Source organism: Pyxicephalus adspersus, chromosome 2, assembly GCF_032062135.1.
Source record: "Pyxicephalus adspersus chromosome 2, UCB_Pads_2.0, whole genome shotgun sequence".
NCBI classification, from domain to species: Eukaryota; Metazoa; Chordata; class Amphibia; order Anura; family Pyxicephalidae; genus Pyxicephalus; species Pyxicephalus adspersus.
Window position 1 is genome coordinate 7,825,612 of NC_092859.1, and position 20,300 is coordinate 7,845,911.

A 20,300-nucleotide genomic window follows, 5' to 3' on the forward strand; every position below is an offset into this window, starting at 1 on the left:
TGAAAGAAACTTGAAAGGAGCGGTCAGACAGATAGGAAGCAAACCAAGAGAGAGCAGTGTCACTGATACCAATGGAGTGCATGGTTTGTATTAGAAGGGGGTGATCAACAGTGTCAGAAGCAGAGGAAAGATCAAGGAGAAGGAACAGGGAAAAATTGCCTTGAGAGTTAGCTCTGATGAGGTCATTGGCCACTTTAGTAAGGGCTGTTTCAGTGGAGTGAGCAGCTCTAAAACCAGACTGGAGGGGGTCAAGGAGACAGTTGGTGCTCAGGTAATGGGTAAGTCTTTTGTACACAAGGCGTTCAAGAAGTTGGAGACATATGGGAGAAAGGAGATAGGACGGTAATTGGAGGGGTCCAGTGAGGGTTTCTGTAGGATAGGGAGAATTGTGGCATGTTTAAAGGCTGAGGGGTATTTACCCGTGGAAAGGGAGAGGTTGAATAGTTCAGTTAGGGCAGGGGCCAGGGTGGACGAATGGGCACGGAGTAGGTCAGAGGGAATTGGGTCAAGTGGGCATGTAGTAGACAGAGATGATGAGAGAAGAATTAAGACTTCGTCCACAGTAACAAGGCTGAGGGAGGCCAGAGATGATTTACAGGTGGTAGGGGTGGGTATGGTTGGAGTGGTTCGGTGGGCAGAGACATCATGTCTGATTTTGTCTATTTTATCCTTAAAGTAGGTGGCAATGTCCTGGGCAGAAAAGGATGTTGTGGGGGGAGCAGGTGTGGGGTTTAGGAGGGAGTCAATTGTAGAGAAGAGGTTGCGTGGGTTGGAGGCTTGAGAGGAAATGACTGCAGAGAAATAATTTTGTTTGGTGACACTGAGCTCTGTGTTAAAGCTTTATAGCTGGGCTTTGTAGTCCATGAAGTCAGCGCTAAGGCCAGATTTCCTCCACTTGCGCTCAGCTGCATGAACAGACCTTTGTAGCTGTTTGGTGAGGTTATTGAGCCAGGGTCGGGGGTTGGCAGGGCGGGGGTAGCGGAAGGTGGCAGGAGCAACATTATCCAAAGCCAGGGAAAGAGAATGATTTAACATGGTGGCAGCTTCGTCTGGGGAGGTGATTTTGGAGAGGGAGGGGGTTAGGGACACAAGGCAGTTTGAGAAAAGGTTGTGGTCAGGGTTACGGATATCTCTCTGCCATTGACCAAGTCTGGGATGTGGCAAGGGAGGGCAAGGGTTTGATAGGTTGAAAGTGATAAGGTTATGATCAGAGAGGGGAATGGTGAGTTGTCAAGGAGGGTGAGGTTGCAGAGTTTAGAAAATACCAGGTCTAAAGTGTGTCCGGCTATGTGTGTGGGGCCATTGATGTGCTGTGTGAGTCCAAATGAGGCGGTAATGGAGAGCAGTTTGGCTGAGGTGGGAAGGTTGGGCTCAACATTAAAATCCCCAAGGATAAGGCTGGGCAGGTCATGGGAAAGAATGTGTGGGAGCCAGGATGCAATGTTATCCACCAATTGTGATACTGGGCCAGGGGGGCGGTAGACAACAGCAACAATGAGGGGTAAGGGGCTAAAGAGTCAGACAGAGTGGACTTCAAATGAAGTGAAAATGAGAGAGGGTGGGGTAGAAAGGACTCTGTATGTACAGTTAGGTGAGAAAAGGAGACCAACACCACCCCCTACTTTGTTGCCAGGTCTAGGGGTATGTGTAAAGTGCAGGCCTCCATAGGAGAGAGCAGCTGCAGAGTCTGAGGAGGAAAGCCAAGTTTCAGTGGGAGCCAGAAAGTTCAGAGACTTAGAAAGGAGAAGGTTGTGTATGGAGGTTAATTTGTTGCCAACAGATCTGGCATTCCATAGACTGCCAGAGAGAAGGGGTAAGGACTTATGGGTAGGGTGAATGGGGATGAGGTTAGGAGAAGGGAATGTCTTGCTGAGAGTGAATGGAAAGTAGAGGCTGTGTGGGGGACCAGGGTTGGGTGAGATGTCACCAGAGAGTATCAGTAAAGTTAAAAGGTGCGGGAACACAGACAGAGAAATAAGGAGAGTGAAGGAGCAGAGAGACAATGAGTTATCATACTGGGGAGTGCAGGGAGTAGTGCCAACAAAGAGAGAGCTGGGTGAATAATACATTTTACAGATAATTGGGAACCATATGCGTACAATAAACAATGTGGAAAACTGAAGTCCAAGAGAAGCAGTCCAATAATATAGGTTCAAGTGAGGCTTGTAAACTTGTTCCAGGAGTGCAGGATGATAATTCAGTCAAAGAGATGGTTTGATGAAATACATTCCTGCGCTAAAATGGAATAAGATAGTTCTTCCCATCCGGGAATTACAGTATCTGTTGATTTGTTATTTTCTTTGCGTTTGAACATGCCTGTAGTCTGAGGATGTTTTTTATGTTTTTTACAAAGGTTTTTCTGCATTTCAGCACGCGCTCAAGCCGCTTTCCAAACTGTTATCCCCAACCTGCACACTTGTTTACTGGATCCTGCCGACTATGCCAAAATTGTAATGCTGGGGAAGACTCACACAGGGACACGGCCTCGGAATCCCAAAAATAACAATACAAGGAACTCATTACCTGCTGGTCCACCTCACAAGCAGTTACACAAAGAAAACATTAAAGCAATTAGGCTTACAACAAAGTTTATTGTAACACACATCAAATAAACAATACCCAACAATCCCATGGACCCTTACCATAAGGGTAAGGGGACAGCTTTATTTCAAGTATTTATTGGTTATCTATCCCAAGATACTGGCGATACCTACGGATTACCAATATTGTAAAACACAATTCAATGAGCTCTATCACAAGCTTATAAGTAATGCATAATACATCTCCAGGTAAGGTGTCATCATTCTTGTCCCACCTCGCTGGAAACCCCTGTCAGTTCAGACTTTAAAGGCACTTGGGTCTGGCCTGTCCCATGATGCATTTGGACGGCACATCTGCCTTCAGGTCGAGGTTCAGAATACCTGCCCCAGGTGGCCTCCACTTATGGGGCTCTGGTGGGGGTTACACCCAATATGGCTGGTTATATTCAGAACTCCACCCAATATGGAGTTTTGAGGGGGATGAGTTGACACTTTTCTGTCCCTGGGGTGATGCCAGGGCAGTTAATTAGAAATGCATCACAGCACCATCACCTTACTTAAAATGGGCATCAGCTTTTATGGTATTCATGTGGGGACACAACTGCCTTCTCTGATGTCCAGCCGCAAAGTACAGAGATGTCCTCAAAGAACAATGGTCACAATAGATCCAAATTGTAGAGATTAGTCACCATCTATAGTAGGGTTATTTTCCTGTTCCCTGCCCAAATACCATGTGGTATGATAAAAAACAATTGTATAGCTTTATTTTTGTAGGCCTGTTAAGTGTGGCAATAAAACTTTTCCAGGTTTTAAAGAAAAACTGAGTTTTTGATTCTTTATGCATAGATGTTTCAACCCATTCCATTTTAAAAATAGGTCTTGCAATTTAGCTAGAAAAAGACCCATTGTTGGGGTGTTAGTTTCCAACCAGCAATGAAGTATGGTTTTCTTGGCTACTGCCAAAGTATTAGAGCCAAGCGTTTTGCTCCTTTGGAAAAGCAAGAACCCACATTTTCCATCAAACCAAAAATTGGCCCATTCAGGAGTGTACGGTACATAATTTAGTAGTTTACCGTAGTACATATTTAATGTATGACTTGACTTCAGAAACGTTTGATACATAGACATTCCCACAGGTTATGGAAAAGAGTTGCGGCAGGGGCTCCAAATTTAAATGAGTTCTCTCCACCAGCAAGTCCCATCAAATGGGCTCGATTGGGGGACATTTTTTCGGAAGAGATGGAAAAACATCTGTATGGGGTTGCAGGTATTGCTTTCCAGGATACCCTATACAATGGCAAAATCTTAGCAATCTGTAAATTTGGGAAATGTGTCTGCCATTTAGTCATACCCATTTTTGTTACTGAATAGTCTAAGTCCATCCGCAAAAAGTCATGGAGTTTGTAAATGGTTTTAGAAGAAACCGAAGGGCACAATAACATTTTATCCAAAGGGTTAAATCGATCATTTGAAGTTAAGGCTCTGGCTATTTTTGCAGCATAGACATGTACCTGAATTAACAGGATCAATCAGCATAGATTGGCCCAATCTGCAGTTAAAGGAGAGGAAAACCCGGGGGTAAATTCCTCATTACCCTTCAGTGGGAAAAATATTTATACATTTTTAACATGTCACAGTATACAGTAGATTTTTTTTAAAGGAAAACTTTCCATTTGCCCAATAAAAGCCACCTGAAGCTGTAGGCCAGGGAATTCACCATTGTTAAGGTGATGCCATCAGTCTGCTGCAGGAAAGAGGAAGCATCTCCCTCATCTTCTCTCCCCCAGTGATCAGATCATGTGTTTCTCGGACTTTTAAAGATGGGGAAACCCTTGACATAACGTTCAGGTCTTTAGGGACCCCCTACTAATATTACTATATCTACAGTGCATTAGTGTGGTGGTCAGTAGGAACAATGCCTACTACATTGTTACAAAGTGTTACAAACTGCCAATTGCTTAAGGAAACCCTAGTAATCTCTGGAGGAACCCTCATTGAGAAATCCTGGATCAGACTATACATTGTAACTTTGTATGCACGGTTTACCAAGATCACTGATTTTCAAAGCACTTCAACAAAGGTGGCCCTATCCTTCTAGAGAGAAATACAGTTGAAGGCATTGTCGGAATATGCTCTGATCTCTAAAAAAGGCAAAAAAAAAAAGGTTTGATGTGTTATTTCCCAGATAAACTGCATATCTAATTGCTCACAGGTCCAATAATCTATAGAGAATATAAATAAACATGCACATTTTGTTTAATTTTTATGTATTTGGTGCCTAAAATGCACACAAATCTCTATAATCTGTTTAGCTTTATTTGTCATTATTTATTTCAATGATTTTATTGGCTTAATACCAATTTACAAACAATTTGGGTATACCAAATAACATTGTCCTTCATGGACACAGGTACAAACATCACACAACAATTTCCATACTTAAATAAAATGATAAAAACCTGAAATGATAAAAGAAAAAAAACATGATGAAAATATTAATACCAAACCACATACGATAAGGAGTTAAGAAAATTCAGCTACCAATCCTATTATGTCAGGATCAAAATGATTATCATCTGTTTAACAATAGAAGTAAAACTGAAGAGAACCAGAGACCTCAAAGAAACGTAATGTGTAAGATCAAGCAAGGCATCTCTTAACAATAATATTCCAACTCATTCAGGACTGGGGAACACAGATGAGGAAAAGGAAACGACAAATAGGGAGGAAGGGAGGAGGTGGGAACCTTCGCTCAAAGTGTCAGTAATAAAGGTTATTATCTATTAGGATGGACTGATTTTGTATTGTGAATAATCCAAGGGTTCCAGATAAAATCACATTTTTCCAATTTATCAGTGATTATATTAGTTAATTTATTGTTAACCATGATCCAATTAGGTTCTGGGATATCAGATTGTTACTAAGCTTTTGCCAGTGAAATGTGAGCAGCTAGTAGAGTCAATCTGATTAGTTTTCTTGAGTATGTGGAAAGAGGCTAATCTAGTTCACTAAATAGGTAACATCCGAAATTCGCTTAAAAACTGCTTACCAGAATATTTTGTGCCTTGGGACGTGCCCACCAGATATGAAACATAATTCCTCTTTCCACACAACCCTCGAAACAGAATGGGGAAATTGTTGGTTTGTATTTTGCTATGCGTTCTGGGACTAAGTACCATCTCAAGATCGCCTTATAATTAGCTTCAACTAAGCCAGAATTTGGAGAGACTTTTGATAATGCCAAGGATGTTTCATTCCATTCTTCCTTTTCCCTGCTCACACCTTAGCTAATGCTGAGTATAACAGTGAAATCTGACCTTTAGTGTCCGCTAAAGAATGACAAGAGCTCTCTAATGGATGGATGGATCTGAGTAACAGGGAGCAAATGGTCTTGGTTTTTGTTATAAAACAGACTAAAGAAAACATATGCCTAAGTAACACAATTTAATGGCTGTCTACTCATCTGTTCCATTCAGCCACCAAAAGCAAAGGAGGCAGTTCTACGAAAGTTCTTTTAGTCAAAGCTTTCAAGGGGTTGAGGACACTCTTCCTGCACTCATGTGTCAGCGCTGGGTCAGTCACCAAGTGGAGTGGAAATACTGAAGGTTTATGTTGAGTATATGCTGCTTGGGAGAATGGGAATAAAGCAAACCCACTGATTTACCCTGTATAGACAAACCACAGGTGGACGTTAAAGTCAGAAGCTACACCCTGTTGATACTGCCGGATACTTCTTCAAATATCTATTTTTGTTAAAGTAGAAGCCATACTGATTTTATTTTAAGCTTGCTTTACATTCTCATTCATATCAATACCTTATCTAATTTTTTAAAGTCTTTTTCTATTTTAGTTCTTTTATAGATTTATGTCAATCCATATTTTGGATGAACACAGACCTCCTCTCTTCAAGTTCTTTGGAAAAACTCCTGAAATTAACCAGAACACATCAGTTCTTCAAACTGAATCAAACCTGACTGAGCTTCTAGAATATATTGATTGGCCTGAACCTCCATCGACTTTAACAGATTTTACTTTTTCTACCAGTGCCAAGAATTGTGACTACCAACTGCAAAATCCACGGGATACTTACAGGGTGGGAGAGACCTTGGGAGTGGTCATCACAGCTCGTGATCATAATGGTAGACCAAAGGAATATGGTGGAGACTTTTTCCGAGCCAAGCTACACTCCAAAGCATTAAAAGCTGGAGTCACTGGACATATAATAGACTATGGAAATGGAAGTTACTTGGCCACCTTCCTGCTACCATGGGTGGGGGAAGCCCAAGTCCATATCAGACTTATCCACTCCAGTGAGGCTGTTGCTGTTCTGAAGAAGAAAAGAGAAAATTACCCTGAAAAGGTAATTCATTTAAATGATGATCCTAAATGTATGTAAAGTTGATCTTCTGCATTGAACTAGTCCAGCTCTGTGTGATTATCTCTGACCAGATGCCTATAGCACATGGGGATTCACAGCTCTCCCCAGCTGTTCAGAGGACTGATGATGTTTCCATCCTTCCTCCCTAGATAGGTGTGAGTTTGCAGGGCAGTTACCACTACCTTTCGCTCAAAAACTGCACCTGCACATTAAGAACTTGTGCAGTGTTTGGGGCAGCTGAGCTGGTGCCAACTTCGCAGGTCAGTGTTTCTCAAGCCTTTTAACATAGGGGAACCCTTAAAATAACTTTCAGGTCTTCAAGGAACTGCTATAATTACTATATCTACAGCTCACGGTACATTAGTTGCCAGTACATTCCTAGCCCGTGGGAAGAATGTCACCCTTGCAGATAGCCAAAATGATCATTGGTGTCACTTCAACTTTTGAGCAGTAACCCCGAGTGTGGCTCGGGGTAAAAAAAACAGCTTTTAGTGGTAACCCTGAGCCACACTCGGGACAGCTAAAAAGAAATATTGAATAAAGACTTACCTGGTCCTGTCAGGGTCCTCCAGTGCCCTGCCTTTCTGATCCTATCCTCTGGCCTGGTCCCCTGACGATTGCGCTGGCATTTCAACACAGGTGTCGGTGCGTACGTTGGTGCATGCGAGGGAGCGTGGTGGGAAATTCAAATTATTTTGTATTGGATTCAAAGTGGATTAAATCCAGTACAAAGTAATTATATATATATATATATATATATATATATGCACCCTTGTTTAAATTTAATGTATTTTTTTGTGTTTCAAACCTTATTATTCTCAGACCCTTGGACCCTTGTTTGGACATATTTTGGTGAATTATTACTAAGAATTACAGGTCTACAATATAAAATACATTTTTATGAAAGAAAATGTACCACTTTTAGACAAATAAAAGTTAAATTGATCTGAGAGGTCCAAATTGCTCATTGCTCGAAGAACCCCTATGAATCTCTGGAGGAACACTAGAGTTACATGGAACCTTGGCACTGACGTAGATCCACCCTGGAACACCTGTTCTTACTGCCCACCTGAATTTAGCCTAACATTCCCTTACCGTATTTTCCGGCATACAAGACGACTTTTTAACTCCGCAAAATCTATGACAAAGTCAGGGGTCCTCTTGTACGCCGGGTACCAGTACTTACCTGCAGCGCCCGGTGTCCTCGCGAGTCCCCTCTTTGGTCTGGCGTCCCTGCGAGTCCTCCTGTGCCTCCTTCTGTGTTCCTGTTTTTCAGCTTACACGAGTCCTCCTGGGCAGGCTCGCGTTGCTTCACAGCAGGACTCGTGTAAGCTGAAAAGCAGGACGTGAGCCTGGATTGGCTCTTCACTGGAACACGCACATTCATTAAAGGAACGTGCCCATTCATTACTTAGAACTTGTAGTGTACAGTTCTTTCTGCCTCTCAGTTCTCACACAATAGTGAGATCTGACAGGCAGAAGGAACAGTACAATACTGGGCATATAACACGACCCCCAAATGATTGGTTAGAGTGGGGGGTCGTCTTATACTCCCAGTCGCCTTATACACTGGAAAATACGGTACTTTGCTAAGGGATTTGGCCACCAGAAAGCCCTTCCAATTATACAGGATTCCAGTACACACAATTACTTTTGTAGTGACCTCCCGCTGGTGGAGACATGCTTTTATTATTAATTTCCATGTCTTTACCACATATTGTCTACTCACTCTAATGAAGTGACTTCCAACAAGAAGGTAAATCTCATACTAGCAAGAGATTAAAATCGCCGTTGTAATTACACTCAGGCCTTCCACAACACACAGACTATACAAAAAAAAGCAAAAATCAGAGTTAAGGGATAAGGGAAATGAACAGCAATGACCTCAAAAAGATTCAGCTTTCTAAAATGTGTTTCAAATTCAATGCCATCTAAATTTTGCAATTCCTGACCAAAGGTGAAGGGTAAAGTCTCCTAAATAGGAACATTGACATTAAAAAGGCAGTATAAAGCAAAAATCACTTTATATATATGAGGCAGAGACAATATCTGGAACAATACCATAGTACTATAGGGAAGCCCTGAACAAATGGGCTTACAGTCTAGATCAGCCTTTCTTGACTGTTTTATTCAGGGGGAAACCATTGAAATGAATTTCAGGTCTTCGGGGAACCATTCCTATGATTACTATACCCACAGATCACAATATATTAGTGCAGTGGTCAGTGGGAAGAATGCCGCTTACATTGCTGGCTGTTGGGAAGAATGTCACCCTTACAGATAGACAAAAAGATCATAGGTAATGTTTAAATTGACCTTAGAGGCACAAATTGCTCAAGGAACCTCTGGCAACCTCTGGAGGAACTTTGGTTGAGAAGAACTGGTGTAGAGGAAGATGCAAACACTCCAACAAAGTGAAGGAACATTTTCTGATGGGATGTAGAATCTTCGGTATTCCCAATGATCTCTGTAGAAGGGTTGCTATGTGGCCTTTTCATAGAAGGTGCCACAGGTGGACATCAAGGTCTATATGCTGTATGTGTGCTTTAACTAGGAACACTCCCTTGCCCTTTTTTTTAGTAAGAGTGCATTCAGTCTCTGGACTCACAGGTAGTGATATGTTCTTTTTTTAGATATAAAGTATATCTAAACCAAAAACTGGTTTACTCTGCAAAACATTGCCCCTCATCTCTATAACATAGGGTGGAAAAAGTCCGTAGTTCACAAAGGTTATCGGCTTAGACATTAAACCAATATTTCAAGCCTTATTATACCACCGACAGATTGTACAGTAGGTTAAGAATAGAGAAAACAAATTTTTTTTTTTTTTACTTTGACACTTTTTCTTTTGTAATATTGGTTTACATGTTTTCTTAGGTGTATTTTAATGGCTATTTTCACTTTAACGAGATCAGTGAAGTAAAGGAATGTAATCTGGAGGTGACAGGACAGGACACTTGCAAGTACAAAGACCCCTCCACTGGTGAGATATGGCAATGTGTCAAACCTCAAAAACTCCCATGCCATTCCTTGATTTATCACTCCATGGGTGGATACCGCAAAGTGACTAATAGCCTGGAGGACTCTCTGCTGAGCAAGTGAGTATACCTATTAATAAAAAATTCAAGTGTTTTTGATGTTAAAAAAATAATCACTTAATAGAGCTGTTAATGTAGTATTAGACTTTGCTGTTCAAACCTACTGTGTCTAGATTCTTATGTATATAGCATTGCAGTGTGTGCATAGTAGAGCTGCACACATGGCCTCGATCTGTAATGTTTAAATTGGAAGCACACTGCTTAGTGAGTTCATGGTCATATGTGTCTATATCCTAAGTTACCAGGTTGCTGTTGTATGCTTGATTTTGATTGCCTGTTGTCATAGTCCAGTGTCTCCAAAACCAACCTGCATATCTGTCTTCAGCTGGTTTTGTTAAAATTCTGAAGGATCAGTCAATTTTTTGCACCTGGATTCCATGCATCATGTCTGTTTATCTGTGCAATTGCTTTCTAAGTCATCCTTTCTTTCCAGTCTTTGCTTAACTGTTCTTAAACTCCACCGCTGTTTCTAAGCAATGCAATTGGACATTTCCTCTGAAGTCATGTCTGACAAAGCTATTACCTGATACTCTTCACTTCATACGGAATCTGCAACTTTTGGTTGCCCCTAGTTATGGTGTACATTGATTTTGGTTATTGCTTGCTCCCTTCACTTTTGCTTCTTGACTGTACTTGCATGCAAATGGTTAAAGAGAACTGGCCAAAGATTCTGATATTACCATATGCAAAAAATAGGGGACCCTGAGCAGGTTTTCCCAGTGACAACACCTATCACCTGCTTCAACTTAGCTCCTAGGAATTAACCAACCTTGATTGGATTTCATGCTCAGGTGTACAGGACGGGTGTCAGGTGTACAGGATATGCTCAGCAGAGCTAGGGGGCTTAGCACAAGAGACACGTTTCACCAATAGGATGGGCAAAACTAAAAAGGGTCAGAACTGGAAAAAGGAAAGAGGCATCTATGCATTAGCGAGGACATTGAGGTGTGACATTGTAGTGTAGCCAAAGCCACGCAATGATCTGTTACTGTTTTCAACATGAGAAACAAAGGCTGCTAAGGTCACAGCAAATATAGACTTAAGCTGCGTACTTACGTCAGATTTTTCTCGGTGGATAATCGGCATCGGCCAGATATCGGGCGAGAATCTGGTGTGTGTACAGTCGGCGTCGTTCATCGTCCGTGGATCCGTCCTGGTGGATCTACAAACGATGAACGACGAGCGATCCTAATGCAAGGGAAGGGGGAAGGCGCGCAGCAGGGTGCCGCTCCGTCGCTCTCCCCCTCACCTCTCCATAGAGCAGAACGGTGCGGTATGTACAGCACTCATTCATGCATCGTGTAGTCCTTGCACGTGTGTACGCAGCTTAATGATGGTGGAGGAGGACTCTAGGCAAAGTAGCCAATTAGCCCCCCTATTCCTTTGACTGATATTGATAATGATTTCAGTAGGCATGGAGAAGCTGCCCTATCATACTGTCTCCATTTGCATAGGAACAACATTTTGCTGGCCTGGATGGAAAGGGTGTGATGCCATAGCAAAATCAGATGGAAGGTTCCTAGTGATGCCTAGTATTTGTATTCAGAAACATAATAAAATAAAATTTTAACTTCCCACAGCTCTGAGGCTGACAAACCTATATCAGGTTCAGTTTCTCCAATCAATGTCATCAGTTCCTTGTTAGGTAAGCCTGCAATAGTATTTAATTTGAAGACTTTTTTTTTTTCATTTTTTAGTATGGGCTAACTGAGACATCATAATTAGTGTTGGTTGAATTGCTCACTATTCGATTCGTTCGCTCGAATAGAACAAAATTATTTGGGTGGTCGAATGTCAAAGTCGAACACCATTAAAGTCAATGGGAGGAAAAATTTGTTTTTTTTCAGGGCTGTGTAGAGCTTCTACAGCCTCCAAACAGGTGTAAAAAGATACATTATAAAAGGATACATCAAAAGATACATTGGCCCTGATTCATCAAGCAGAATCGGATTATCGCTCGCGCATTCGTATGAGCGACCAGGAATCGTGCGCGATCGCGCTATTCAGCAAATGAAAAAGCTCGCGCACAGAGCCGCACTTATCCGACAGCTTTTTACTGGCGATCTTGCATTAAAAGTCACTGTTCCCCTAAAAAATCATTCTTTCTAATGGCACACATATTACCCTTAGCCCTAAAAAAAAATGTTTGCGCATTATTATTATTATTATATGATTTTGTATTTCAAACTTTATTTTACTCGGATTCTTTTTTGCACATATTCTGGTGAGTTATGCCTCAGAATTACAGGCCTACATTAAAAAAAATGTACCGCTTTTTGACATATAAATCCAGAAAGAAATGAACCGCTAGGGAGGTTAAAGTGCAACCATTTACAACCCCCGAGTGATTTGAGAATCATGTTTTAAGTGTATATTTGAGTATGACTCAAAGTCAAGGTTGCTTGGTAAGGGCTCCTTCAACTGAACGGAATTGCTGGAGAGAGAAGTGTTGGTATGTATTACTGGTTGTAAGTGGCTGGACACTTTTCATTTTTTAGCACAAGAAGAGGTTCAGGATAGTTAAAAGGAACTTTCAAACAAGAAAAAATGGAAGTCACATTTTAGGATACTCCTATAGGGTCTTCTACCTGTAAATGCTCCAAAAATTCTCATAAATCCAAATGATAGATTGCATCAAAAGGTGTCAGATATGTGTCAGATATGTTAGAGTCCAAATCTTTTAAAAAATAAGGACTTTGATTTCTTTCTGGATCGGCTTATATTTGAGTATATATATGGTATTTATTATATATATAAGTGTATTATATTATTATTATTATTATTAATAATAATAATAATAAAATGACTGTAAATAAGCACAGAACAGAGAGCAGGTGCGCGCTAATTAATTGCTATGATCTCACCATTGTGCTTAGATCCTCCTTAATCGCGCAGCTGAAATGTAATTGCCTGAATTGGCAGATTCGCGACCCCTATTGCTCAAGGCAGGAATCCGGCTGGCAGTGATGCAGGATGCGAGTGTACGCGCGCACTCGAGTCCCGGACCGCGTTAATCCGCGATCGCTGGACGCGCGTACTTTCGTGCTTCCAGCGATCGCGGATTTCAATGATGAATCAGGGCCATTGTGTTCTAGTGTTCACACGCTAGATACAATCGTTTGAACAATGCAGGGAGGGACATGTAAAGGAGAAAGTGTACTGCAGAAACATGCACAATCACTGAACGACTGTACACACGATAGATAGTGAAAGATCATCGGCCAATCAGATCCGGCATGGCGGTCGTTCATTTCCAACGGCAATCCTCGTTCGTCAGCATCGTTGGTCACTTTTTTTTGGCCAATCGGTCATTCGACGGTCGTTTCTTACGATAATTATTGGACGTGTGTACGCAGCTTTAGTCTACACGGACTGTTTCCCCAGCGTTTAACCTGAGGTTTTTTAAAGCCCATGTTTGAAGTCCCCATGCATTCCAGTGGGCTAATCTACACCAGGATGTTTCCTTTAGGCACGTTTTTGAGCTTTATCTTAAACGTTACTTGCAACGTTTAAAAAATTAAAACACCGGATAAATGGGGGAAAACGCTTCCATTGAACTCAATGGAGGCTTTTTCAAGCGTTTTTAAGCTTTTATGAAAGCTTTCATTGAAACCAATAGGGGTTTTTAGCAGGACTTTGGAATCTGGAAGCCCCCTTTAACAAGGAGATTTCCAGATCTCCACCACCCCACGCTGGGGAGTGAGTACAGGGGTACATAAAACCCCTTACTCATTCCCTGAAAAGCTTAAAATATATGTAAAAAATAGGACGAGGCTTTAATGTTATGTTTTTTTTTAATAATTGTGTGTGTGTTTGCGCAACTAAACTTTTTTGTTTTACAGGTTATCCCAATGACAGGAGGGTTTCTAGAGTTGCAATGAACACAGCCCTGGAAATCTTCCTGACAGTGAATGATCACAGGGCACTAGGGGTTAAATGAGGTGATTGGCTTAGGTTTTACATTTCTCAGCCATTCAGCACTAGACATGAATGGGGAGACTTGTGCCCATTCATCTCTAGTGCTCTGTGATTGGCTGAGAAATAGGAAACCCTGATGACAGCTCAAGCATTATCATGATTTCCCTTTCCTCAGCCAATCAGGGAGCAGAGCAATCAGCGGAGCTTTACTATGCTGACAGCTCCACTCCCCTGATCGCTCCCGCAGCCCTAGAGGAGCTGTGACATGTGTTCTGTATTCGTAATACTTGTCACAGTTCCTCTAGGGCTGCGGGAGTGATCAGGGGAGTGGAGCTGTCAGCATAGTAAAGCTCCGCTGACTGCTCTGATCCCTGATTGGCTGAGGAAAGGGAAATCCTGATGATGCTTGAGCTGTCATCAGGGTTTCCTATTTTTTAGCCAATCACCGAGCAGTAGAGGTGATAAATGGAGATACATATCTCCATTGAACCTCTATTGCCCTCGTATTGCCTGCGGTTACAGTTAATTGAAGGCACGTGCTTCCAATTAGCTGTAACCGCAAAGTTCCCAGTCTGGGAATCACACAAAGACATTATGATTCATATTGTCAGTGTCGGATAACCTGTAAAAAATAATAAAAAAACTAGTTAAAATAAAAACACACACTAACTAAATTCATTTAGGAATAATTTTTTTTTTAAACTTTTTTTACCGAATTTTTGCAGTGGAATCCCATGTTTTTCGGGTCTATCCGAATTCGAACAGCCATATTCGGGTCAAATATAAGGACAACCCGAATTTGAACACCAATACTAATCATAATCACATATGAACTGGCCATCACAGAGTCCAGACCTTAACTTCATTAAGAATATGGAGGAGGCATTACACAGCGGTCTGCCTGCCCCATTATTTAAGATCTTGGTCAAAAATCAATGCACCTATAGATGGTAATAATTTTATGATATGGCACAAGCTTATCAAAACAAAGTCCCTGCAAATGCATGCCATAATCAAAGATAAGGGCAGTCCAATGAAATATTGGGTATGCAACCCAAATATTATTTAGATTATTTCTTACAACAACCAAGTAGCATTTTTCTGATTAAGTATGTGTGCGAAAAAATCTCCCCTTTTATGTATTTTGCATCAATAAAGTATGTTTGATGGTTTTATCTATGACTGGTACCACTGAAACTCCCTACCCCAATACTTGGGCACTTGAGGATTTTTTAAGGCTTGTATTGTACTCCTGGGAGGTGGTAAAAATTTGGTTTTAGCATTTTATGGAGCCTGAATAAGAACTCCACTGAGTAGCTGGGTTTCTTTGCATGGGAATCTGTTTATTTGATTTATGTGGAGCTCTTGGTAAAAACGGTACTGTGAACTCTGTGTAAGCTGCCTTTAGGCTTTGGTTGATTTTTGCTGCGAAAGCTGTATTGTTTTGAAACTGCTCTGCATGCTTGCCGCAATACTAACCCCCCCCATCATATCAAAGAGAAAAACATTTACTTTTTGATATAACATTTTTGGATTCCGTTGAAATTTTACCTGTTGCCTGCGTGATAAATATCCATGCTTGGCAGTTCCAATTATAAGATGATAATACTTTGTCCTTGTTTGCTCCTAAATTGTTGCCCAGTCTTACAGACCTCCAATGGAGATTACACCTGCCATTGTAATATAATTTATGCATGCATGATTCACTGTTGTCACCATCAGTCATTGCAGTCATTGCTAACGTGCAGTAGACAAGAATCTACATGTTAGTCATAAACATTCGAAGAAAGGTTGTTTAAGGTGATACTTTTTATTAGCTAGTTTACCAATTTAAGCTTTCAGGAAAGGCGACATTCCATCTGCAGGAAAATATGAAAATGTTTTACACAATAATCAAAAGGCTGAGAACCTAAATCCACCCATAAGCAGAGTATACATGAAAGTGTGTTTGAGCAGAGATTTTAGATGTCCTAGCTCCATAAATGAAAATGTCATCAAAGTAAAGATGTAAAAAGCACCACCATTAAATGACAGTGATGTATTAAAAAAAATCTATTTCAATGAAAAAATAATTGTATTATAAATCTTGAAAAAAATAAACTTAGAAACTTTTCAATACACAAGTGCATTGGACATCAAAAAAGGGGCTAGACAATAAACAGAGATACTAGCTAAATGCATGAAAGACCCATACAGACGTCAATTCCCTGTCACTGGAAGTGATCTTTCGTAATTGTTTCTAGTGACAGATGAATGAACGAGTACTTTATACACACAATGCCATTCCGTTCTTTGGGGGGTGAGTGGAAAGCATGGTGATAATTCTTGGTTGGTCATTCATCAATCTGATCTGGCACAACATTGGGGGACTGCTGTACATACAACAGATTTTCACTTGAGATGAACATGAGCATTCATCTCAAGTGACAATCATCTGGCGTGTAGGTAAGTCGATCCATTCAGTGGAATTCTGCCATTAACAGGATTCATACTGTAGGATTCTGTCAATACAGGGATCTGTACTATAGAATTCTGCCATTAAGAGGGTCTATATGTGGGATTTTATCAATGTGAGGAGCCATATGGTAGGATTTTGGTAATAAGAGGATCTATACAGTGGGAACATGCCATTCAGAGGATCCATATGGTGGGATTCTGTCAATAAACAGATCCATATGTTAGAATTCTGCCATTAGGAGGATCCGTATAGAGTGGTTATGTCAACAGGAGAATCCATATGACAAGGTTTGGTCTATAAAATGATCTCTATGGTTGAATTATGCCATTAAGAGGCTCCATGTGGTGGGAATCTCCCATTAAGTGAATCCATATAGTGGGGTTCTATTACTAGTAGGATATGTACAGTGGGTTCTGCCATTAAGAGGATCCATATGGTAGAATTCGGTCGATAAGGGAATTTGTACAGTGGGCTTTTGTCCATATGAGGATCATTGCAGTAAATTTGTCTGTAAGAGAATCTTTATAGTGGGATTCCATCGAAGGAGGAATCCACTGTACAGATTGTCCTATTTAGAGGAACAATATGATGGGATTATGTCAATAGGAGGACCTGTACACTGGGATTCTGTCCATAGGAGGGTCTGTATGGTGGGATTCTGTCCATAGGAGGGTCTCTATGGGGGGATTCTGTCCATAGGAGGGTCTGCATGGTGGGATTCTGTCCATAGGAGGGTCTGTATGGGGGGATTCTGTCAACAAGAGTATTCATACAGTGCGAATCCATCATTAAGAGGATCCATTAAAAAAGCATAACCTCTATCTTTTTTGTAAAAAACATGACTTTTGTACATCACATAGAAGAAAAGCAATCGGTGAGGTAACTGTATCTTGTCCATGGTATATAATGATTTTCACATCCTTCATGCTTTGCGTACATGAATATGTGACATTCTCTAATCAGGGTAAGGTTTAGGACATTGTGGGCAATAATTTGCCTCTGGCATGATGATTGGCAACAGTAGAATGGGGTTTTGGAATAGCTGCTTTTGCAAGGTAATCTTTCCTAAAACAGCCTACCCCAACAATGACACCATTATCCCAAAGCGCATCTAAAGGTCAAATATCCAGTCCTTTATTATCGTCTCCTCTGACAGTAAAATAAAGAGTGCTGTACACTTAGTTTAGTTCCATGGAGAGGGTGAAGGACAATATGAAGCCATGCCTTTATGTTCTCCCCATAGGAAATGGCCATCCCAGCTTAGTCGCCTTGTGAACTACCACAACGGATCACTAAACGTCATAGGGTGACCAGTGTACACACACTAGAGTTTCAAAAAAGAAACATGACCGGTATTTGTGCCCCTTATGTGATATCTCTACTCACTGTCACCTCCCCTTCGTGTTGTGTGTATTTTTCACAATTTTTCAATATATTTTTATGACATCTTTTTCATATTTCCCTGAAGAAAGGAATGCTAACTTTTTTTAATGATTGCATCTGCAAACATATATATAGTATGAGTTCAGATGGGCGATGGAAACTGATGTTCTCTGGTGCAGTGTGCAGTAGTTTTCTAAAATTATTTTTGTTCTAATCGAGACTTAAAATGTTACACAAAAGTACTTTGAATACCTAAATGGTATCATACATGACAGCATTGATCTCAAATTTCAGACAGCATTAAAACTGTTCTATGAAGTCCTGGTGTGATTTGCTGATTTATTGCTTTTCAGGGAATAGCGGCTATTTGATGGTAATTTGGCATATTTCAGAAAATCTATCAATGCAAACATATTATAAATAACTTCAGTATTCAATACGCATCTCTCTGGTAGGTACCCCAAGATGCCTGATGATGGGATCCCCCCACCTTCATAGAATTCATTTGATTTGATTTCCCTGTGGAATTATGTATATTTTCATGTTAGGTTTTGCAGAGTTGTGTAATCATTCCTTAATTGGCATTTGACTTTATAATGCTGTGTAATTTGTTTAGAAAATTTTCTTTATTGGAAAATTTACAGGTAATGTCATGATCCCAGGAAGTTTGAAGATGCAGATATCATAATTGGTCTAGAATGAATTTATCAATAATATTTATACACAGAGAATGAAACTCTGATACTTACTGTTCTGTTCTTTTTGCCATTAATCTAGGTCTCAAAAGGATAGACTTGCACGTAAACTACCAGTCGGGACCACTACTTGCAGCAGAGGCAAATGTTGGGTTGGCTTTACGATGGCGTGCCCATGGATTGCCTTTGAGAACCACAAAGTCTTTGATGTCTGACCTGCACTACGAGGCAGCTGACTTGGCTGGGATCGGTGGTGGACCAGATACAGTTATTGTGTTGACTTTGTGGGCTCACTTTACTTCTTTCCCTATCAGAGTTTATCTACAAAGGCTGGAAAGAGTTCGTCAAGCAGTTTCAGCTTTGCTTTTCCGTAGCCCCAAAACGACAGTGATTATTAAATCGGCCAACACGGGTTATAAGTCGATATATGGAACTGATTGGTTGTCTCTGCAGATAGACATCTTACTTAGGGCAGCCTTTAAAGGAATGGCGGTCATTATTCTAGATGTCTGGGACATGACGTCTTGTCACTACCTCCCGGACAACATCCACCCAGGTCCACCAGTCATCAGGAATGAGGTGGACCTTATGCTGTCCTACATATGTCCCAAGTGAAATATATAAATATATATAATACAATCCACATGTTCTGTTTTTTTTTTAAATGGATATCTATTAAACTGGGTAGTAAACCCAGATCAATATAGCCTGGCATTGAGACATCCATCAATATTATGGTCATAGAATTATATATATATTTATATATATATATATATATATATATATATATATATATATATATGGCTTAAGATTTAAATGAAAAAATAGACAAATTTATCTGTAGATAAACAGCCTAAAGGATATCTAGAGGTGGGTCAGACATTTTTTTTAAACATTAGTAAAGAAAACAAAAGGAAAAATTGTCAGTGTATATAAAGGGGAGTCCCAAAAGTAATTTGTAGGCATACAAAATTGAATGCCTAACTGGTGAACCCTCAAAACATAGCTCCTCAAAATTAGTTAACGGTACTGACAAATCACATTGTTTAGTTAGTTCCCTGAGAAAATGTTGGATTTGTAGGTAAGGCCAAGGGTTCTTTTCCACTGGCTCAATCAATGTCCTCTAATGTATCCTTCCAGATACTATAAACTTTTGTGGGATAAAGTCTTTCCTCCATAACTTTTGTAACAATTTTTCTAAACCCAGGGGAAAATCTGTATTGCCAATCAAAGGTGTTAGTGGTTAGAGGTTAGGTGGGATAGAGGTCAGGTGATGTGCTGTATTTAGTTTATGAACAGTGATCTCCGTAGTTCCCACAGTTTTTTTGTTTTTAATATAATTGTTTACATCTTAGAAACCTAGAAGAGTGGTGGTATAAAAAGACCAAGTGGTTTATCAAGTATATCTGTGTTTTTTGTTTACTTTTTTTAGACCTATACATATTCCAAAAAATAAAAAGTACAAAAATGTAATACTTTCTAACCTTTACATGTTCTCCTTGGGATCCATGAACTTAAATGTGTAAATTGTTAGCCTTCAACATGGATCATTTTTTTTTTATTTATGGCTATGTCATTGACATAGGGCCTTCACCAAACTTACCCCAAGGTTGCGGGAACACATTTGCCTAAACTGCCTTTGTACAAAGTCATTAAAGGTAGCTTTTACTAGAAACATCTAAACTCAATGTGGTTGACATTAGATACTTTTGGCCTAAAAAAAAAGATGTGATGGTCAGGTGACCAGAACCTTTTGCCTACATTTTGATGGCTAATCGGGTTTTGTGTTTTGGCAAAGAAAGTGTCCTGTGCCATTTTCCCTGGGGAGTC

The 20,300-nt window shown here is 40.4% G+C and overlaps 1 protein-coding gene across 1 annotated transcript in view; it reads left to right on the forward strand.

Moving 5' to 3' along the window:
• The window catches only part of LOC140322786 (NXPE family member 3-like), a gene marked incomplete in the record, with an annotated part of 61,173 nt that extends 42,064 nt beyond the window's left edge, over positions 1-19,109 (forward strand). The window contains 1 exon segment of the mRNA XM_072399389.1: positions 18,582-19,109. Coding sequence (XP_072255490.1) covers positions 18,582-19,085 — 504 coding nt within the window.
• Positions 19,110-20,300: the final 1,191 nt, after the last annotated feature.